Below are 21,054 nucleotides of genomic sequence, written 5' to 3' on the forward strand. Positions count from 1 at the left end.
AATCCACACAAAAAGTTAAAACAGATATTTAAAGACCTAAGTTTCCATCTTAATTAAACAGTCTCTGTGTTTAGATTGACTTAAGTGCCAGCTGTAACATTAATATGATAACATTTATGAAACAGGGCACAAACATACATCATCTTTTCCTAGGCAGACATAGACAAACAAGCAGAGGTAGAATTAAAATAAATTTCGTGACTAAACCTATACTCATGAGACAAACTTGTGAATCCTTAGAATTTCAAGGTAACCATTTCTTACATTACACGAAGTAGATTTGTGATAAATGTTGACGCTGCACATATTTGAGACTACAGGCACTGGCTACCGTGTCCATGACCTTGACATGATTAATCTCTTGAAATGTTGATTGACGAACTGCTGAATTTTGCAGGTCTCATTAAACTGCTTTCATTATGCATTTGGTACAGTACTCAAAATACAAGAAAAGGGCGTGATTTGTTTCGTCATCTCATGAATATGTAGTTTAGCGCTTGTCACCCCCCTTCACTGGACCTCTGTAGCTAGTTCGTACAAGCATTCAGTCGTGGACACAGCACGCGTATGGCTAGCGTGTAGACTTTTTGTTGTACTGAAGTGCAAAGGAAGGATAAAAACAGGAAGAAACTTCGCTGTAAACTAAGGAAATTATAGGAAACTGTCTCCTATGCATAGGAAATCTGTGCTCAGTTGAGAAAGTGCCTTTCTCTACTGGTGCATGTTTAAATCGGAGGAGAACATTAGTGCCGTGAGTCGGCCAGACAACTGATTTCAAAGCTAGCGGCAACACCAGAGCGGAGGCATGATTTTGAGACGGAGTTTGGCCGTTGCCGCTATCAGCCTTCATGCTTTTTTACTTAGCTTTCTCATCAAGGTACGTGTAAAACACCGGAGGATATTTCACTACAGTCTCAAGGATGCCCTCTGAAACCAAATATCCAAATTGGCCATGCATTGAAACTTTTATTTTGCGGATGCACTGGCTGTTTTTCTCGTTGGCTGTTATGTTGTTAATGTCTAGTTAATTCCTGTAATACTTCGCGTTTTTTTTTTATTTTATTGAAGGTTTGATTTGTTTTCCAACAGGTGTCGGATGCATCGGGGCAATTCGAATTGCAGATCATATCGATGCAAAACCTGAATGGAGAGTTGCTGAACGGCCAATGCTGCGACGGGTCTCGGAACACGGCGGATCGAAAATGCACGAGGGATGAATGTGATACCTTTTTCAAAGTGTGCCTGAAGGAATACCAGTCCAGGGTGTCCGCTGCCGGGCCGTGCAGTTTTGGAGCTGGATCTACGCCCGTATTGGGAGGGAATACATTTTCTTTGAAGAGTACAGCAAGGAATGAAAGATCCAGGATAGTTTTGCCGTTCAGTTTCGCCTGGCCGGTAAGATCACTTCTATACTAGACAGTAGACACTACACTTAAAAACTATCAAACAGCGCGTTCACAATGCAGGAGATATAACATCGTAAAAAAAAGCCTTGCCACGTGCTTCCTTGAAAACGTTAACGCTGTTGTATTTATTGCCATTACTGACAATCAACCGTTGAAATGGCAAGAGAAAACACATTTTGAGGGTCGCATTGTTGAAACCACAAGGGATAACCAAGCTTGTACGGTGCTCTGAGCACCAGCCCCGTGTCTCCCTCATTAGCTAGTTACCCAGGTGTGGGGAGTGGAATTAGACGGTGACATGTTTTTGTTGAGTTTGAAGTCCAAATTGCATGGTTGGACAGACGAAGATGAATTACTCAGTCGATTCTATTCGATTTCAGGAATTCTATTGAACTTGTATAGGCCTACTTGCAACTCGTAGATAATGCAACGTTATCTTCGTTTTTGCTTGTTGACGGGAAGTTTGAGACAAAATGAATGCCCCCACGTAAAACAACGAGAGAAAACATCTCTTGTAATAATGGGCCATGAACCACCCATGTTGTCCAGGTGTGCAAGTATTCTGCAGACAATAGATGACCGTAACGTCTAATTCAGTACGGGTTACACAGTGGGGGTTCTCCTTTATAAAAATTGTAGCTCTACAATTTGGCACGTAAAGTCGTAGTTCTGCTTGGGGAATGCACCGAGTAATAGGCCGGGAGTCATTTTAATGGCTGGTCTAATTCAGAGCAACTGGACACAGGAACGTACTGATTCACTCCAAGCTTGTTTATTCTACCGAAGTTCTTTCTACGTGGTTGATGGTTGAAACGCACATCCTTTAGGCATGCATGGTTCCAATTTACATTATTGTCTATTTTTAAACTCAACCTGAATGAAAGTCCCTCTCATAGTTGCCTGCACACGGCTGATCATTTCTGGGTGAAGAAAAACCGTTGACTTCGGATGTTTAAGCAGCAAATCTAAGTGTACGGTTTGCAATCTGAGAATGTATGAGAACTGGCTAGACTGCATGATAAATGCCAATTACGCACCATTTACAACCTAGGACTTGTGTTAATTCTGTTTAAGCTGCAGGGCTAAATTTATCGTATTTAGAGATGCGTGTCTCTGATGTCTGGTACATCAGACTGTGTCACTCTACCCGAGGGGAACTCCGGTCGTTAGCGAGGTTCATAAAAGGTCTACTGTATAGAGGAACTCTGCTGTCCTCTCTTCCTTTTCTAGTGCTGTACTTCAGTGCGCATAAACAATCACCCAGGACTGGCTGGTCCCATCACGCTGTACTTTGCAAAAAGTGATTGGCTGTTGTGGACAGATGGTGATGGGGCTGTAGGGTGCTACTGGTTCATAAAGGTTTTTTTTTCTCTCTCGTTTTGGCATCCCCTCTCCCGTGCTGCCTGGAGCTGGCCTCTTGTCCTGGCCTCCGGGCTGGAGCTGGCCTCTTGTCCTGGCCTCCGGGCTGGAGCTGGCCTCTTGTCCTGGCCTCCGGGCTTTGTGTAAGTCACGCTCGGTTGGAGAGCAGGCATTTCATCTCTTTAACCTTGCCACCCACAGCAACCGCTGCACTTAATGAGGCTCCACACATGTGCTCTGACCAGGTAGGACAGCAGCCAGACAGGTTGGAGAACACAGGTCCAGGTCCTGGAGGACACAGTTGTGATGCACTGTAGACTATAAACATCACGGTACCCAGCCGTGCCCCTGCTCTGGGAGGGGAGGGGGGGAGGAGAGGCACAGCCCCAGCTCCCCAGACAGTCAGGCTCTCTCAGTTTATCAAGCAGGGACAATAGTGTGCCCTCTGTGACTACAGTGAGGATTACAGAGCATAATGGAGTCTGTCCAGATATAATGGCAGCGCAGGGCAGGCAACAGGAAGCAGGGATGAGCCGGCAGGGATGAGCTCTGCTCTCAGAGGCAGCCTGCCCCTCCTGCTCTGTGTGGCCTGACCACCTCTCACAACACTCACTCACTGACCAGAGAGGCTGAGGTGGGGCCGAGGCAGGGGCAGAGGCAGGGGCAGAGGCAGGGGCAGAGGCAGGGGCAGAGGCAGGGCAGAGGCAGGGCAGAGGCAGAGGCAGGGCAGAGGCAGGGCAGTACATGCCCATCATGTGTACCCCCAACGCAGAAATGAGGGATCAAAAGCCAAGTCGGGTTAAAGACAGCGATGAAAGAGTGCGCCGGAGATGCAACTCATGATAGGATGAGGGGAAGTTCATTGCTCTCTGCGGTCAAACACTAATTTACACAATGAATCACTGGGAAAAGAGCATTTATTTGAACAAGGTTTGCTGGTTAGCTCTACGTGGATTGATGTCTCTCACTGTTTTAGGAGGGTAAATGGCAAGTTGTCCTTGTCGGAGGAGGGTGTACGGTTGTTCCCAGAGCTCTGAGGAGGGTGTACGCTCTGTACCTGCGTAGACGCACCACTACACCTCTGGCAGGGCGCTCACATGGATCTGCCCTCGCCTATCGTGTCTCTTATCTTCCTTTTATCTTATCTCTTATCTTCCCTCTCTTTCCCTCCCTTTAAGACTTCAACCACCCCTGGGTTTCTAACCCCAGATCTGTTTCTCTCAGTCATGTTCCGTGGTTTTCTCTAAATAGGGAGTCTTTTTTAGTTTGTCCCTCCCTTTTTTCTCTACCTCCATGTTTCTCATGGGCTGTGCAACGCTCCAGGCATCAGCGTGATTGATGACTAGCAGGAGAGGTCGGGGGCGGGGGGGTTGGGGTTGGGGGGGTCAGGTGAGCGTGTCACAGCCGACCTTGAGAGAAAGCACTGCTAGGTGGCAGCTGGTGGAGTAATGACATGTTTACTTTATATAGTCTGCTCTGATGTGGCAGTTAAGTGCAAATAACTCAAGGGAAAGAAAGTGTTTTTTTTTTCTTTTTTTTTCTCTCTGTCTCTGAGTGCTGTAGTTTCTCGTCCTGTTGGTTGTGTTATTTGATGGTAAGATTAAATAATTCATGATTAACATTATGCATTCCCAGGGAGATACCCATGTAAATGTGTGTGTCGTCAGAGAAGGTGACATGTCAGATGTCGTAACCACCCTGGCCTTCACAGAGACAGTAAACAGTCAAGGGAAGTTTCCAGTGTTACGACGTCTGACCGAGTAGAACCACAGTTGCCCCGTGGTTTATTCTGGACCCTGCGGCCGTGGCTGTGATGTCGTGTGACTGACAGGGGGATTAGAAACCTATCTGGAGTGCTGCTGTGTTGGCTGGCGAGTGATGAGTGCCAGTTATCTGGAGCTGGTTCTTCCTTATCACCTCCTCAAGTGTCCAGAGAGGATCACCGTCGAGGCGTTAGCTCGGATCTCGTGCTCCTATCTCCAACTCCTGTTTCGATAACGATCTCACGGCAAACACCCCTGTTCCTTCTATCAAGGCAGTCGCTGTGCCGCCTTTGAAGGCGATTGTGATAGTTTAATTTTCGTGACAGGGCCTGAGTTTTATGGTAAACAGGGTGTGTGTGTGTGTGTGTGTACCTTAGCAGTTTGGTGATTAGCCAGACCAGATGGGCTTGATACTGTTGTTTGTGGCTGATTGTAACGGATACAGTCTCGGTCAACATAACCTACTTGTTCAGTCATTGTTTTGTGTCCTCAGAAAGGACCAGACTGAGTTCCTGTTCCTCTCAAAGCCCGTGGCGGGCCTAGCCTGTTCGTCCTCAGACTGTAGACTAGACAGCTGTATATAAGTGACAGGCATCTAAAGAATGCCCAAGCCTTGAGGTTTTAGAAAAATGATTGTATTAAGTCATTTCATTCCGAAGGAGTGTTCCCATGCTTGTGTAAGGTAGTTGCGTGAGGTCATCTTCCTGAGTACTCTTCTTCTGCAGGGTTCAGCTCTGATAGGTTGATTTGAGCTATTTTATCAGATGTGTTGTCTGGCCAGTCTGCAGATAAGGAGACACATGGCTGCTTGTGTTAGAGCTGGGCCCGTGGTTGAGTGTGTGCATGTGTGTGTCCGTGCCCAGTTTGTGTCTGTATTTGGGTACTGTGGTGTGTGTTTGGGTACTGTGTGTGTGTCTGTGCCGTGTGTGTTTGGGTACTGTGTGGTGAGTGTGTGTTTGGGTACTGTGTGGTGAGTGTAGGTCATGGAGAAGTCAGCTGTGAGCCTGGGAAAAGTGAAGCTGGCGGCTTTAGGTATTCTAACTGATAACCAGGAGAGTTATGGAGTGTTAGGAGTTAGGGGATGTAGTATCTCACTTTTTGGAAGAAATATGCAAGTGCCATAGTGTAATACACAAGAAGAGGAAGAGGTATGGAACTCATTTTTTGATCAAGGCTCAAGTGATAAGTGGGTTTAAAGTGTACGTTTCGAAACTCACTGGAATGTGTGCAAACCCTAGGCATGTCCTGACAAACGCTTTGCTGATAAAAAGCATACACTGTTTTATGTTCACAGAACTGGCCGTTCAGAAATGGTTATTGTGATGAAAACGTTTTATTTACTGGCATGTTCTGCCATTAGTCATTGCAGGCTTTTTTCACATTTGTATATCGGTTGCCTGTGAACGTTGGGTTTTTGTTGTCATGAGTGTGAGGGTATTGGCGAGGAGATCAGTACGAGCTGTGAGGTTGCTAGCTAAGTGTTGCAAAAAAATCTCACCAGAAGTCGCTATTGGCTCTTGTACATGACGCCAACCTTTTAGATCTGTAGATGTACTTCTGTGTTGTCGCAGCAGCTTTTACAACACAGAAGTGAAGTACATATAGCCTACTTTTATAAACACTGGCAACGCTAGCCCACTAAGGAAGGCAAACGGGGTGTCATCCTCAAATCAGTAAAAGGTTATTTTGCTGCTGCTCAACGAAAACGGAGATTGTCAAAGTAGCGGAAAGTCTTCAGATTTGACGCTAGTGTCTATATAAGATTGTGTTGTCGCTAGGGAAGGTAAAAAGTCGCAAAATATAGTGCCAAAGTCGCTAAATTGGCAACAATTCGGTTGCTCGGATCAAGACACTCCCAAACCAGGTTTTCAGGTGAAGCCTTGGCTTTGCTCGCCAGGGTGTGAACCAGCCACAGCTACCGCAAATATACTGCTGTGGTCTGTGTGTGATTAAAAAAGGTCACTGGGGGATTGTTTACCCAACAGCGTAGAACAGAGGAGCATCTGAGATCAGGGTAGTTGGGTAGTTATTGAGGTCCACCACTCTCCAACATGTTGAACTATGCTTTTATACGAGTGGTGTTTACTTAATCGTTGGAAGCTGATCAGATTGTTGACTGACGAAATGAACACCAGTCTTCTGACGGCCAAGGCATGGTATCCTAAGCCTTGAGAAGTGCAGGAGTGAGTGGTTGTTAAGCTTTTTATACGTTTAGTCCCCAGAGCAGGAGTGTTTAGTCTGAGGGGGACTAGTGATTGGTGGCCGTTAGGTCATCTCAGTAGAGAGAGCTGGCTAAGCTGTGACATTTCTAAAATGCCTTCAGGCTACGCTGCCAGGACGGAGTGTGAATATAACAAGTAGGTGCTGCTACTGGATGCTTGAGCTTTGTAAGTAGTTTTGACACACACACACACACACACACACACACACGCGGTGTCCAGTCGTCCAGGACTGTGGCATAGGGTGGTGTGTAAGTGGATACCAGTGTGAGCCGTGCTGCCCCTTAGCCAGACAAAGTGTTTCAGGAGTGCTCTCTCTCTCTCTCTCCCTCTCCCTCTCTTTGTGTCTCTCTCTCTCTCCCTCTCTCTCCCCCTCTCACACACACACTTCTTGTCGGCTCATTCATACATCATAGGGAGGCTGTATACACCTCACTGTCCCAGCCCCGCCTCTCTGCACCAGCCCTGTCTCTCTGCCCCAGCCCTGTCTCACTGCCCCAGCCCTGCCTCACTGCCCCAGCCCTGCCTCACTGTCCTAGCCCTGCCTCTGCCATTTCTGTCTCTCAATCTCTCCATCTCCCACTCTGTCTCTGTCTCTTTGTTTCTCAATCTGCCCCACTGTCCCAGCCCTGCCTCTCTGTCCCAGCCCTGCCTCTCTGTCCCAGCCCTGCCTTTCTGCCCCAGCCCTGCCTTTCTGCCCCAGCCCTGCCTCTCTGTCCCAGCCCTGCCTTTCTGCCCCAGCCCTGCCTCTCTGCCCCAGCCCTGCCTCTCTGCCCCAGCCCTGCCTCTCTGTCCCAGCCCTGCCTCTCTGTCCCAGCCCTGCCTCTCTGTCCCAGCCCTGCCTCACTGCCCCAGCCCTGCCTCACTGCCCCAGCCCTGCCTCTCTAGTCCTGCACTGCCTCACTGTCCAGAGTCAGACGGCCTCCTACCAGGGGGTGTCAGACCAGACCAGATCAGACCCTGGTCTGCACGGCTCTAATCCCTGAAGTCCCTTGAACAACTAGCTACCTAGCCCCTCTTAATCAGATCAGAGGCACTATTGTTGTAACATCTACCAATACCAGGCTCTGGATTACATCTTGTTTGAGATGAATGACACACAGGCATGGGACACGGTGTGAAGAGTGTGTGGTTGTGCGGAGGGTTGTGTGTCTCCAGATCTTTGCCTGAAAAGAGACAACTGGCTCCTTTCATTGGGATGTAGGGACTGTCCCTGTATCTTGCATTGACTATCACATGAGCATTTTGCTATCTGTGTTCAGTAGCCTGGCTGTGTGGGTATTGTAGTTCTGGTGGGTAACCTTGCTGTGTGGGTATTGTAGTTCTGGTGGGTAACCTTGCTGTGTGGGTGTTGTAGTTCTGGTGGGTAACCTTGCTGTGTGGGTGTTGTAGTTCTGGTGGGTAACCTTGCTGTGTGGGTGTTGTAGTTCTGGTGGGTAACCTTGCTGTGTGGGTGTTGTAGTTCTGGTGGGTAACCATGTCTCTCCTTGTCTTCCTCAGAGGTCATACACGTTAATAGTGGAAGCCTTGGACTCCAATAACAACACCAGTGGTGAGTATCTGTCTTCCTGTCTGTTTCTTTCTTTTCCTGCTGTCGTCCTCTCTCTATCTCATTAACTCTCTGCCTCTCTCTCTCTCCCCCTCCCTCTCTCATGTTAACCTTTGGGGGGGTAGTGTGTTGGAGGCCAAGAATGGAAGTTTATTTTTCCTGAACCGCCTGCCCCCTCCCACACAGCCTGGGGAATGTGTGTGTGTGTGTGTGTGCAGGGAGTGTGTGTGTGTGTGTGTGCAAGGAGTGTGTGTGTGTGTGCGTGTGTGTGTGCAGGGAGTGTGTTGACAGGTGCGTGTGACAGGACAGGGAAGAGGAAGCATAAGGGAGTACAGTAGTAAACTGTGAGTGAGGGTGTGTATGTGGGGGGGGGAGTATGAGGAGAAAGAGGGTAGAAAGAGGGTAGAGGGTGTCGTGAGGGCCCCATGCTGCCCCATGCTGCCCCATGCTGCCCCATGCTGCCCCATGCTGCCCTTATGAAAATGTTTTCATTAGTCTGATGACTGATGGCAGGTGCTGCCAGCGAGAGGGAGGGTCACACTGCCTCACTGTCACAGAGACAGGAAGCACGAGGCTCAGCCACCACCTGGATCCAGCCAGACAACCAGACAGCCAGTCAAGGGACTGAAATGTTACCCCAGCTGTAGCTATATGTTACAGAGCTGCTCTGCTTGTCATCAGGCTTGTCATTGTCTAGGAGGGTGAGGAGGAAGCAAACTATTACAGCCTCTCTTTCATTATCATACGGTGAGTATATCACCATAGCTTCACATTAGAGGTTTTCAGAGTAGAGACCAAAACGTGGAGGAAGACTTTCAATACTGCCAGGGCTACACCTTCACCCTGGTTGTGAGCTTCTGGGACTACAGATGGTCGGTGGTCATATTGGCTATATGGTGGAGACCCCAGTCGAAGATATTCTGCACCTCTCTGTGCTTGTCTTAGCAGGTCTGGGGTCAGTGGGGCCCAGGCCCTCTCTCTTGTTTGTTGTCCCCCAGAGAGCTGTTAGGGCCTGGGTGTGAAAAGCCTCCTGATTGTACTGGAGCTGGAAGAACCCAGCTGAGCTAGCCTGGCTACCCTGGTTTGTTAGCATGATTAGCATGAGGTCCACCTGGCTAGCCTAGCCTGTTAGCATGAGGTCCACCTGGCTAGCCTAGCCTGTTAGCATGATGGTCACAAAGGCTGTATCCATTTTCCCAACAGTTGACACAGACCAAAGGTAGCAGATTTCTGCAGTGATACCATATGAACTTTGAAATTGAATAAAAAAAAATATTTTAAGAGGATTACTCGGAAATAGGTTTCAAAGTTTCTATTTTTTTTTGTTGAAAATATAACTTTTTTTCTCACACCTACAGTGAGTACAGTAGAGTACATTAAGGTCCTCATCAAGAACTCATCAATGATATGTAAAAACGTTTTTTTGTGTAACCTTTAAAAAAATGTTTTGTCAACCTTTAGAATATGTATATTTTTCTAACCTTTTTTTCACAAAGATCTTTTCAACCTTAAGATTTTTTTTTATTTTCAAAACAATATATATAGTTTTTTCTCACTTGTTACCTATACAGTCTCAGGTAGGGTTCACTTCCAGATCAGTTTAGTTTGTTCTTGGAAAAGGCCAACTTTGTGTGTTATAAATCTCTGTCTGTCCCCCCCTGACTGGGCCTCTGGCCCGTGTGTCTGCCAGCATTGAAGCTCCAGGTTGTGATTGATGGTCAGCCCCATACGGGCCTGGGTCCCCCAGAGGGGACCTGAATCCCCCAGGCAGCAGGTAGCAAGGATGTGCCACTGCAGACTGGCTGCAAGCTGATACCCAGTAGAGAAATGCTGCGGCTAAACTCTGGATTCCATAGCGTTGTGAAATGTGGCCGGACGCTGTGATTTCAGCATGTGCTCCACACATCTATCCTGGTGGAGGAGAGCTGGTGGGGAGGGTTAGAGGAGAGCTGGTGGGGAGGGTTAGAGGAGATCTGGTGGGGAGGGTTAGAGGAGAGCTGGTGGGGAAGGTTAGAGGAGATCTGGTGGGGAAGGTTAGAGGAGATCTGGTGGGGAGGGTTAGGGGAGATCTGGTGGGGAGGGTTAGGGGAGATCTGGTGGGGAGGGTTAGAGGAGATCTGGTGGGGAGGGTTAGAGGAGAGCTGGTGGGGAGGGTTAGAGGAGATCTGGTGGGGAGGGTTAGAGGAGAGCTGGTGGGGAGGGTTAGAGGAGATCTGGTGGGGAGGGTTAGAGGAGATCTGGTGGGGAAGGTTAGAGGAGATCTGGTGGGGAGGGTTAGGGGAGATCTGGTGGGGAGGGTTAGGGGAGATCTGGTGGGGAGGGTTAGAGGAGATCTGGTGGGGAGGGTTAGAGGAGAGCTGGTGGGGAGGGTTAGAGGAGAGCTGGTGGGGAGGGTTAGAGGAGATCTGGTGGGGAGGGTTAGGGGAGATCTGGTGGGGAGGGTTAGAGGAGATCTGGTGGGGAGGGTTAGGGGAGATCTGGTGGGGAGGGTTAGAGGAGAGCTGGTGGGGAGGGTTAGGGGAGATCTGGTGGGGAGGGTTAGAGGAGATCTGGTGGGGAGGGTTAGGGGAGATCTGGTGGGGAGGGTTAGGGGAGATCTGGTGGGGAGGGTTAGAGGAGAGCTGGTGGGGAGGGTTAGGGGAGATCTGGTGGGGAGGGTTAGAGGAGAGCTGGTGGGTTAGAGTTACGGTTAGGGGCTTGAAGAGCGCTACGTCTGATAACGTTTTCTTCTTCTTCATTCTCTCTAGGGAATATTTAGTGACCGGGTAGGGAATGGAATGTGAGTGAGAGCTTAAGTTGGAGTGTGTGTGTGCGTGCATATAGGTTGAAGGTAACGGAGTGTCTGCTCTGTGTGTGTGTCTGCTCTGTGTTTGTGTGTGTGTGTGTGTCGTGTGTGTGCCTACTGGTTGGAGGTTAGTTGCTCTCTGTTTGCCCAGCATTTCTCTGTGTTTGCTCTGCAAGTGAAGCTCATTACAGCCAGACCCTCCGACAGGTCTGATTCACTATGACATCGCCTGGACTGGTAGGAGACTCCCTAAGAGGAGAGAGGACAGAGGGGGGAGGACCAACTATTCTAGATCGTCAAGCTCTCAACTCTAAAACTAAGGAGTAGGTTCTTGTCACGTGTGTGTGGAGCTGTGGAGAAGTGCTGACTGTGGGTGTCTTCTGTGTGTCGTTTATGGTGCCTGTGGTTCGGGCCTAGCTCAGGGAGAGGGCAGCATGTGAGGGCAGCGTGTGAGGGCAGCGTGTGAGGGCAGCGTGTGAGGGCAGCGTGTGAGGGCAGCGTGTGAGGGCAGCGTGTGAGGGCAGCGTGTGAGGGCAGCGTGTGAGGGCAGCGTGTGAGGGCAGCGTGTGAGGGCAGCGTGTGAGGGCAGCGTGTGAGGGCAGCGTGTGAGGGCAGCGTGTGAGGGCAGCGTGTGAGGGCAGCGTGTGAGGGCAGCAATATCCTGAAGCTGTAAACCTGGGAGACCAACTCGCAGCTGAGGCAGGAGAGAGAAAGCGAGAGCGTGAGAAAAAAGGAGAGGCCACGAGACAAGCTTCCATTTTTTCTCTCCCACATTTCCTCTCAGTTTCCTCCTGTTCTGCTCTGTCTTTCTTAACGATACACAATATAGTATGTGTGTGCATGCATAACATTTAATATACGTGGTTTTCTGCAAAGTACTGGGTTACGAAATGTTAGATGTAAAATGTCCTTAAAAAAAAAAAGGTTGCCTTTCCCAGTACACAATAATAATAAACACTACGACGATAATTAAACTCCATCATCATAATTATAAGTGCTGTGGTGGATGATCCTAGCGTTAACCCCCTGTCGTCTTGGAGCAGACATGCAGGTGATCGAGAAGGGTTACCACTCAGGCATGATCAACCCCAGCTCCCAGTGGCAGAAGCTCAGCCACAACGGCCCCATCGGCCAGCTCGAGTACCAGGTCCGGGTCAGCTGTGACGAACACTACTATGGCTTCGGCTGCAACAAGTTCTGCCGCCCTCGCGACGAGTTCTTCGGACACTACACCTGCGACTACAACGGGAACAAGACGTGTCTGGAGGGCTGGGCCGGGCTGGACTGCAACACAGGTACACTGATGCGGGGCTCTGGGGGCAGGGCTCTGGGGGCGGGGCTCTGGGGGGAGGGGGCAGGTCAGGGGGGAGGGGGCAGGTCAGGGGGGAGGGTGTTTAGAAACCCTGGAGCTGAGCTTTAAGCTGTGCCAAGAGATCTGATGTTCAGACAGTTAAAACCTGCTAATCTAATCTGCTCTCATTCTCTCTCTCTCTTTCACTCTCCTCTCTCTCTTTCCCTCTCCTCTCTCTCTTTCACTCTCCTCTCCCTCCTGTCTTTTCTCTCTCCTCCACGGCCAGCTATCTGCCGACAAGGCTGCAGCACTGAACACGGGTCCTGTAAGGAGCCGGGCGACTGCAAGTAAGTGTTATCCTCCTCTGAACTGTCTTTACCGTCTATCGTGAATACGACTGTGATTTACGGCTCCGAAAGACGCCATTTCTTTATTAGTTGGAAGAGTAGTTGTCAGAGCGTGCTGGCGTCGCTAGCCAGAGCGTGCTGGCGTCGCTAGCCAGAGCGTGCTGGCGTCGCTAGCCAGAGCGTGCTGGCGTCGCTAGCCAGAGCGTGCTGGCGTCGCTAGCCAGAGCGTGCTGGCGTCGCTAGCCAGAGCGTGCTGGCGTCGCTAGCCAGAGGCCTGTGGTGCTGGGTGTTCTCTGTCATGTTGGGAGAGGGGGGCCTGATACGCCTGTCTGTGTTTTATCACGTGTTGCTTCCCTTCTGGCCAAGAGACCAATCAGAACCAGACCTCCTCAGTCCTGAGACCAGCCTGCTGGGGGGAAAGGGGGGGGGTGAAGTCCCAGCCCCTGATTCTCTCTCTGACCAGGCAGGCTTCTAGCTGGGCGTGTGCTAATCTTGGACAAGCCGTAAAGCGCCGTGTTTGTGTAGCTAATGGTTTCCTAATGCCGTTTATGAACGCAGCCTGAAGGGGAAGCCGTCTGATGAGGGCCATCAGAGCTGCTCTGAGCTGGTCACTAAACAGCCTCTTCCTCCCTCCTGTCTCTTCCTCCTCATTCTCCTCCCCGCTCCTCTTCCTCCCTCCTCTTCCTCCTCATTCTCCTCCCTGCTCCTCTTCCTCCCTCCTTCTCTTCCTCCTCATTCTCCTCCCCCGCTCCTCTCCTGTTCCTCCCTCCTCCTACGCTCTTCTCCTCTCCTTCCTCCTCCCTGCTCCTCCTCCTGTCGTCTTGCATGACTTCACCTTCGACCCAGCGGTCTGTGTTGTGGTTTGGCTCTGCTCCAAGCACTTTGCTCATCAGGTTTGTTCTTTAAGTCAACTGTGTTGTTTTCTCAGGCTGCGACATGAGCAGCTTTCTTCTGGAAGTTGGCGTGTCTGTTCACCGAGGGCTTAACTGCCTGGAACCCTGCTCTCTGCAGGTGTGGCTACACTGCCGTCTCGTTCGCAGGGTTCCAGCCTTTGTTTTGATCCTCTCTGCCAGTAGATTAACTAGACAAACTTCAGCCACTCCATATTTACCCAGCGAGCTGTTTTCCCATGATAGAGCTGTGTGACTGTGTGACAGCGGGGTGGAGGTGCAGGCAGGGGACACAGGCAGACCCCAGGACTCTGACCCGGAGTCAGGACATGCTCACCAGCTGGTGGACACCCCCTCTCCCTCCCCCTGGACAGCCCCTCCCCCTGGACACATCTGTCAAAGCCCTCTTCTCGACCGGCTCGATCGAAACTGGTTGGAAACGGTTCAAACCAGACGGGCAGAGGATCCTGTTTGAAAGACGAGGGCCGCGTGCCTGATGTTCCCTCCCTCCCTCCCTCCTGCAGAGAGGCTGCTGGGGTCACCCCGGGAACCCTGGTCTGCTTCTCCTGGGGAGGCTGAACGCTCTTTAAGAACCGGCCCTGTGATGTCATACTGGGGTTGACCACAAGAGCAGCTCAGCGCTGTGGAGAGGACGCCCCGGGCAGGCCTGGTCCCTGGTGCGGCACCTCCAGCCCCAGTGTTGTGACACACAGCGTCTAGCCGCATGCTAATGTTAGCCAGGCTAAAGATCCCATTGGAACCGTAATATACGGTTTGGTTTTCCGTTGGTGGAGCGCTGAAATAGTTCTCGCCCCGGTATTGTTGAAAAGCTGTTGTGTAAACTTGTTTTACCCACTTGAGATTCATTTGTGGTTTTAAAAGACAGGGTTGTGAAGACTTTGATTTGAGCTTTTAAACGTTGCACTGGTTTCCGATCCTTTTCCCTCATGGCTGCCCTGGTTTGGAGCTGGACAGTTTGTCTTGGGGACTTCATGGATTAACACGTAGTCCAGATTAGAGGTTGCATCAGTCGGTGTGTGGCGGGAATAGTTCTGAATGTTTCGGGTGCCGTGAACAGACATAGAAAAGTCTGTATTTCTTAGCCACATCACAAAGTAACCACATCTTGGCTACCTGGCACTGTGAACAAAACAAGAATACTACAGAGCAAGGATAACATCTTGATTACTTGTGTGTCCCTCAGGTGTCTGTATGGCTGGCAGGGTCAGTACTGTGACAAGTGCATCCCTCACCCCGGCTGTGTTCATGGGACCTGCCTGGAACCCTGGCAGTGCCTCTGTGACACCAACTGGGGAGGACACCTCTGTGACAAAGGTACGGTCACCTCCCTCTCCTTCCTCCTCCCTCTTCTCCTCTCCTCCTCCCTCTTCTCCTCTCCTCCCTCTTCTCCTCTCCTCCTCCCTCTTCTCCTCTCCTCCTCCCTCTTCTCCTCTCCTCCTCCCTCTTCTCCTCTCCTCCTCCCTCTCCTCCTCCTCCTCTCTTCCTCTTCTCTTCCCAGACCTGAACTCCTCCTCTCCTTCCAGATCTGAACTTCTGTGCGACCCACCAGCCGTGCCTGAATGCAGGGGCATGCAGCAACACGGGGCCTGACAAGTACCAGTGCTCCTGCGCCGAGGGCTACTCTGGAGTCAACTGTGAGAGGGGTACGTATCTGGCTCCCACACGGGACACGTGCCTGGGTGTTCCTGTTTAGAGTCGCTCGGGGTCTTGGTGAACAGGCTGAGGCAGTCATCAGGAGGGGGGACGAGCCCCGGGCGTTTCCCCCGGGCGTTTCCCCCGGGCGAGGCCTGATCTCCCACGTGTTGGGATCTGCCCGTGCTGGGTCTTCCCTCCCTGCAGATGGTCCAGCTGAGCATGGCGCTGCAGGCCTGGTGCTGGGAACACTTAGCATGGAGACGACCCCCTCGTCATCCACCGTCCTCGAGCCGCTGACAGCTTAACTGCAGCCATGTCAGGAGGAGGCTTCTCTCCTGACAGGAGGGCCAGGGGAGGCCCCCGTACCCCAGACCCCTCTCCCCCAACACAGACAGCCCTCAGCTGCTCTGCTCTCCTCCTGCTCACGGTTCTGCTCAGTTAGGGTTCTGCTCAGTTAGGGTTCTGCTCAGTTAGGGTTCTGCTCAGTTAGGGTTCTGCTCAGTTAGGGTTCTAGTCAATCAGTTATCCTTGGATTAGGAGTCGCTAGTACTTTACACGGACACAAAGAGCGGGAAACTCGTCTCCTCTCTCTTGCTCTCATTCTCCCGCCTCTCCTCTCATCTCGTGCCGCCTCTCTGGAGAAGAATGAGGCGGGGGAGGAGGGCAGTCACGGTGCATTGGTCGGGTCAACTTACCATGAAAGATGATTTCCTGGTGGTGTGGTCTGCCGGGCGGTTAATGAGAGTGAGATGGGGGATTCCAGAGGGAAAGGGGGGGGGGAGTGAGATGGGGAGGAGGGGGGGCACCTCCCCCCCAGAGATCAGGGAGGCAGTTAGGGTGGTCCTAGACTCACCCAAATCTCTCTGAGGTGTTAAAAGGATAGGGTGACCTCTCTCAAAGGTCTCTGTGTGTGTGTGTGTGTGTCTAAACCTGTGTGTGTTTGTCCCCCAGCGGAGCATGCCTGTCTGTCTGACCCCTGCTCTAACGGAGGGAGCTGCTCTGAGACCAGCCAGGGATACGAGTGTCAGTGTGGACCTGGGTGGAGCGGACCATCCTGCAGCACCAGTACGACTCCTCCCTCTCTCTCACACACACACACACCAGTACATGTTCTCCTCACTCACACACACTCCTACCTCTGTCACGGTTGGTGATGTTGTTTCCTGTTGCAGATGTGGACGAGTGTGCTCCTAACCCCTGTAACCATGGAGGCACCTGCCAGGACCTGGTCAACAGCTACAGGTGTCTCTGTCCCCCTCAGTGGATGGGCAAGACCTGTCTGATAGGTGAGCCCTCGCTCTCTATCTCTCTGTCTCTCTCTCTGTCTCTCTCCTACTCTTTTTCTATGTCTCTCCCCCCCTTATTCTCTTTCCATCTCTCTGTTGGTGTATTCTCGCTCATCTCTCTCAGGTCGCTGTCTGCTGAGGTGGTAACTTCCTGTCTCATTGGTTGCTGCCTGCTGAGGTAACTGCCTGTCTCTCTCTCTGCAGACGCCAACGAGTGCGACAGCAAGCCCTGCGTCAATGCCAACTCCTGCCGCAACCTCATTGGTGGATACTTCTGCGAGTGCGTCCCTGGTTGGACGGGGCAAAACTGTGACATCAGTGAGTCGATGATCTTCAACTGTGGAGGAAACAGCTGTGTGCTCCCTCTCTCTCTCTCTCTCTCTCCCTCCCTCTCTCCCTCCCTCCCTCCCTCCCTCCCTCCCTCCCTCTCCCTCCCTCCCTCCCTCCCTCCCTCCCTCTCTCCCTCCCTCCCTCTCTCTCTCTCTCTCTCCCTCCCTCTCTCCCTCTCTCTCTCCCTCCCTCCTTACCGCTCTCCCTCCCTCTCTCCCTCTCTCTCTATGCCTCCCTCCTTACCGCTCTCTCTCCTCTCTTTCCTTCTCACTCTTTCTCTCTTTCTTTCCCCTCTCTCGTTCTGTTTTCCTCAGTGAGCACAGTCTAACTCTTAACTCCAGCACGTAGGGTGCTAGCTAACAGCACAAGAGCAGCCTTGTCTTCAGTGTAAACGATCCCCCTCTATCATTACTAGTCCTCTGTGTGGCCACGACTGAGGTGATTAGCGCTGGCTAAAAACAAACCCTCGCTAGTTTCGCTTGGCGTAGGAACAGCACGGATTGCCCAATTCTGTGGTTGAGTCCTACAGCAGAATCAGAACAGGACTGCATGTTTTCTTGCTCTTAGTGCTTCGCTGTTCACCTCATACAGGGCCTTTGACTGTATTGAGAACACGTCTTTGTTTTGTGTTTAGATATTAACGACTGCAAGGACCAGTGCCAGAACGGAGGAACCTGCAAGGTATGTTGTTGTTTACTAAACTGTGTTGTTGTTTACTAAACTGTGGTTGTTGTTGTTGTTGTGGCTGCTGCTTGTTGGTGTGTTTTTGGTTGTCCTCTCAAATGAGCTTACAGTGGTTTTATAAATAGCTGTTGCAAACTGCTCTCTCCAAGCCAACACACTGGAGCAGTTGTGGAATTCCTTTATGAAATCAAATCTGGGGCTACTGGGTTCGCTTCGAGAGGGAGGAAAACACAAGGTCCTTGACCACAGTAGATTGAATTACCACAAACATTATTGTCTTGAGCCGGTGCCAGGAAAAAGTGTGGAAGCGATGGTAGAGCTGTGATAATGTTCCTTAAAACTGTTCCTCCCAAACGCTCTCTGCTGTCCGTCCTGTTCACGCCTTTCACAAGTAACTGTTCTGACTGAGTGTTTGTGTGTGTGTGTGTGTCCTGCAGGACCTGGTGAACAGCTACCGGTGTGTGTGTACCCCGGGCTACGCTGGGGAGCTCTGTGAGAGGGACGTGGATGAGTGTGCCAGTTCACCCTGTCTGAACGGGGGCCGCTGTCAGGACCAGGTCAACGGCTTCCACTGTCTCTGTCTGTCTGGATTCTCAGGGAACCTCTGCCAGGTGAGGAGCCCCCCCCATCCTCACCCAAACCCCCCTCACCCCGCCCAGCCTACCCCCCAGGCGCTGCAGGGAGGGCCATGTGGGCCGCGCTCTGGTTAGTGTAGCTAAAACCGTGTCACATATCATGTTGTAAGTTCCTGTGTTCCGTCCATTTGTTCTCCAGCTGGATGTGGACTACTGCCTCCCCCGGCCCTGCCTGAACGGAGCGGCCTGCTTTAACCTGGCCTCTGACTACTACTGCTCCTGTCCTGACGACTACGAGGGGAAGAACTGCTCCCACCTCAAAGACCACTGTCGCACCACCTCCTGCAAAGGTGACCCACGGTCTCCCCTCATCCCCCTCTCTCTGCTCCCCCTTACCTCTCTCTCTCTCCTCTCTCTCCTCCCCCTTTCCTCTCTCTCTCTCCTTGTCCTCTCTGTCAGAGTGTCTATAAAGTTATCTGGGTTGCGTGCCAGTGTGCTGAGTAAGTCTAGGCCTTTAGCATCGACCACACGTTTCCCACGGGAGAGAGAGAGAGAGAGAGAGAGAGAGAGTGCGAGTGAGGGAGGGAGGGACATGGAGAGGGAGGAGGGAAAGGGGGAGAGAGAGAGACTCTGTTCCATGCTCTCGGTCTCCATGTCCAAGGTGCCCTCAGGATAGATGCCCCCTGTCAAGAGTTTCCAACAACTCTCCCTCCTCCCCCTCCTCTCCACTCTCCCCCCCCCCCCCCCCCCCCTCTCCTGGATATCTGGCCCGTCGCTGACAGCTCTGTGTGGGTTCCTAACGGTGTGGCTGCCTCCATTTCCTTCCCCTGCATGACTGTGCACATTCTGCCTGCGTAGGAGACCAACCGCAGAGCCAGATAGCAGGGCTAGGATCCTCTGGGCTTTTGGCAGAAGTCTGGAGCCTCTTCCCCCCTCCCCTCCTCCCCCCCCCCCCTCCTCCCCTCACCAGATCAGACAGGGGGAAAAGAGAGATTTCTGCGTGGGGTGAAAGCAGAACGGCTCCTTCTCGTTGCTTCTGCCCACGAGAGGATCAGCTCAGACCACTTCCTGTTTCTGTTCTGGGGGCGTGTCCTGACAAGTCCCCTCCCCTCCACAGTGATTGACAGCTGCACGGTGTCGGTGGCGTCCAACAGCACGCCGGGGGGCGAGCGCTACATCTCGTCAAACGTGTGCGGGCCCCACGGAACGTGCCGGAGCCAGGCGGGGGGGCAGTTCAGCTGCGAGTGTCAGGAAGGCTTCAGGGGAACCTACTGCCACGAGAGTAAGACACACACAACGGACACACACACGACACAGACACACACACACGGACACAGACACACACGGACACACACACGGACACACACACGGACACACACACACACAGACACACACACACGGCAGGATTAATGTGGCGTGTTTCTCCCCAGACATCAACGACTGTGAGAGCAGCCCGTGTGGTAACGGGGGCACGTGTATCGACAAGGTCAGCGTGTACCAGTGCATCTGTGGAGACGGCTGGGAAGGAGAACACTGTGAGACCAGTAAGTCCTCTCTGTCCTACCCCTGAAACCACACCCTCACCTACACCCTGAAACCACACCCTCACCTACACCCTGAACCACACCCTAACCTACAACCCTGAAACCACACCCTCACCTACACCCTGAAACCACACCCTCACCTACACCCTGAAACCACACCCTCACTTACACCCTGAAACCACACCCAACACCCTCTCTGTGTGTGTAAACCCCTGTCTCCACCAGACATTGATGACTGCAGCACCAGCCCCTGCCACAACGGAGGGACCTGTAGGGACCTGGTGACAGACTTCTCTGCGACTGCAAGAACGGCTGGAAGGGGAAGACCTGCCACTCTCGTAAGATCCTCCCAGCTCCTCCTCCCCTCCCTCCCAGCTCCTCCTCCCCTCCCTCCAGCTCCTCCTCCCAGCTCCTCCTCCCAGCTCCTCCTCCCCCCTCCCTCCCCCTGGTGTGTGTCTGTGCAGGCTCTTGGTATGAGCTCGTGGGTGTATCTGATTAACCAACCGTGTGTTTGTGTTAAGACTATTAGTGTTTGTGCGTGCGTAGCTCTAAAGGTTAGCTTGTCCCCCAGATGATGCCAGTGTGTGGCTCTAACCTGTGTGTGTGTCTCTAACTGTGTGTGTGTGTGTGTGTCTCCAGGTGAGAGCCAGTGTGTGGCTCTAACTGTGTGTGTGTCTCTAACTGTGTGTGTGTCTCTAACTGTGTGTGTGTCTCTAACTGTGTGTGTGTCTCTAACTGTGTGTGTGTCTCTAACTGTGTGTGTGTGTGTGTGTCTCCAGGTGAGAGCCAGTGTGATGAGGCCACCTGTAACAACGGTGCAACGTGTCATGACGAGGGAGACACCTTCCAGTGTCGCTGTTCACCTGGCTGGGAGGGAGCCACCTGTAACATAGGTAACACACACACATACACACGCACATACACACACTACTACACACACACACACACACTGGCGGGTGTAGAGTGATGCTTCACTATCCAGGGCACATCTAATCTCTCTCCTCTCCCCCAGCCAAGAACTCCAGCTGGCCTGCCCAACCCGTGTGAGAACGGGGGCACACGTGCGTGGTGAGGGCCGACTCGTTCACCTGCGTCTGCAAGGAGGGCTGGGAGGGCCCAACCTGCTCCCAGAGTGAAGTACTGCAGTGGGGCGTGGAGGGAAGGGGGTGTGGGAGGGGTCCTGTGGTCTGAGCTGGAGATGTTTGTGACTTCCTCTCCTTCTCTCTCTCCTCCTCTCCCCCTCTCCTCTCTCTCCCCTCTCCTCTCTCCTCTCTCTTCTCCTTCTTCTCTCTCTCTCTCTCTCTCTCTCTCTCCCTCTCCTCTCTCTCCCCCTCTCTCCTTCTCTCTCTCTCTCTCTCTCTCTCTCTCTC

At 52.0% G+C, this 21,054-nt stretch overlaps 1 protein-coding gene across 1 annotated transcript in view; it reads left to right on the forward strand.

Annotated features, from left to right (window-relative positions):
• Positions 1 to 531: 531 nt before the first annotated feature.
• Positions 532 to 21,054, forward strand: part of jag1b (jagged canonical Notch ligand 1b) — a 27,319-nt gene continuing 6,796 nt past the window's right edge. The window contains 19 exon segments of the mRNA XM_062464355.1: positions 532 to 877; positions 1,090 to 1,395; positions 8,248 to 8,299; positions 12,125 to 12,376; positions 12,659 to 12,719; positions 14,814 to 14,944; positions 15,154 to 15,273; positions 16,217 to 16,330; positions 16,438 to 16,551; positions 16,756 to 16,869; positions 17,516 to 17,562; positions 18,003 to 18,176; positions 18,340 to 18,490; positions 19,258 to 19,422; positions 19,571 to 19,684; positions 19,910 to 19,975; positions 19,978 to 20,022; positions 20,464 to 20,577; positions 20,697 to 20,816. Coding sequence (XP_062320339.1) covers positions 806 to 877; positions 1,090 to 1,395; positions 8,248 to 8,299; positions 12,125 to 12,376; positions 12,659 to 12,719; positions 14,814 to 14,944; positions 15,154 to 15,273; positions 16,217 to 16,330; positions 16,438 to 16,551; positions 16,756 to 16,869; positions 17,516 to 17,562; positions 18,003 to 18,176; positions 18,340 to 18,490; positions 19,258 to 19,422; positions 19,571 to 19,684; positions 19,910 to 19,975; positions 19,978 to 20,022; positions 20,464 to 20,577; positions 20,697 to 20,816 — 2,332 coding nt within the window. The 5' untranslated portion in view covers positions 532 to 805.

The sequence above is a fragment of the Osmerus eperlanus genome, chromosome 6 (genome assembly GCF_963692335.1).
Source record: "Osmerus eperlanus chromosome 6, fOsmEpe2.1, whole genome shotgun sequence".
NCBI lineage: Eukaryota > Metazoa > Chordata > Actinopteri > Osmeriformes > Osmeridae > Osmerus > Osmerus eperlanus.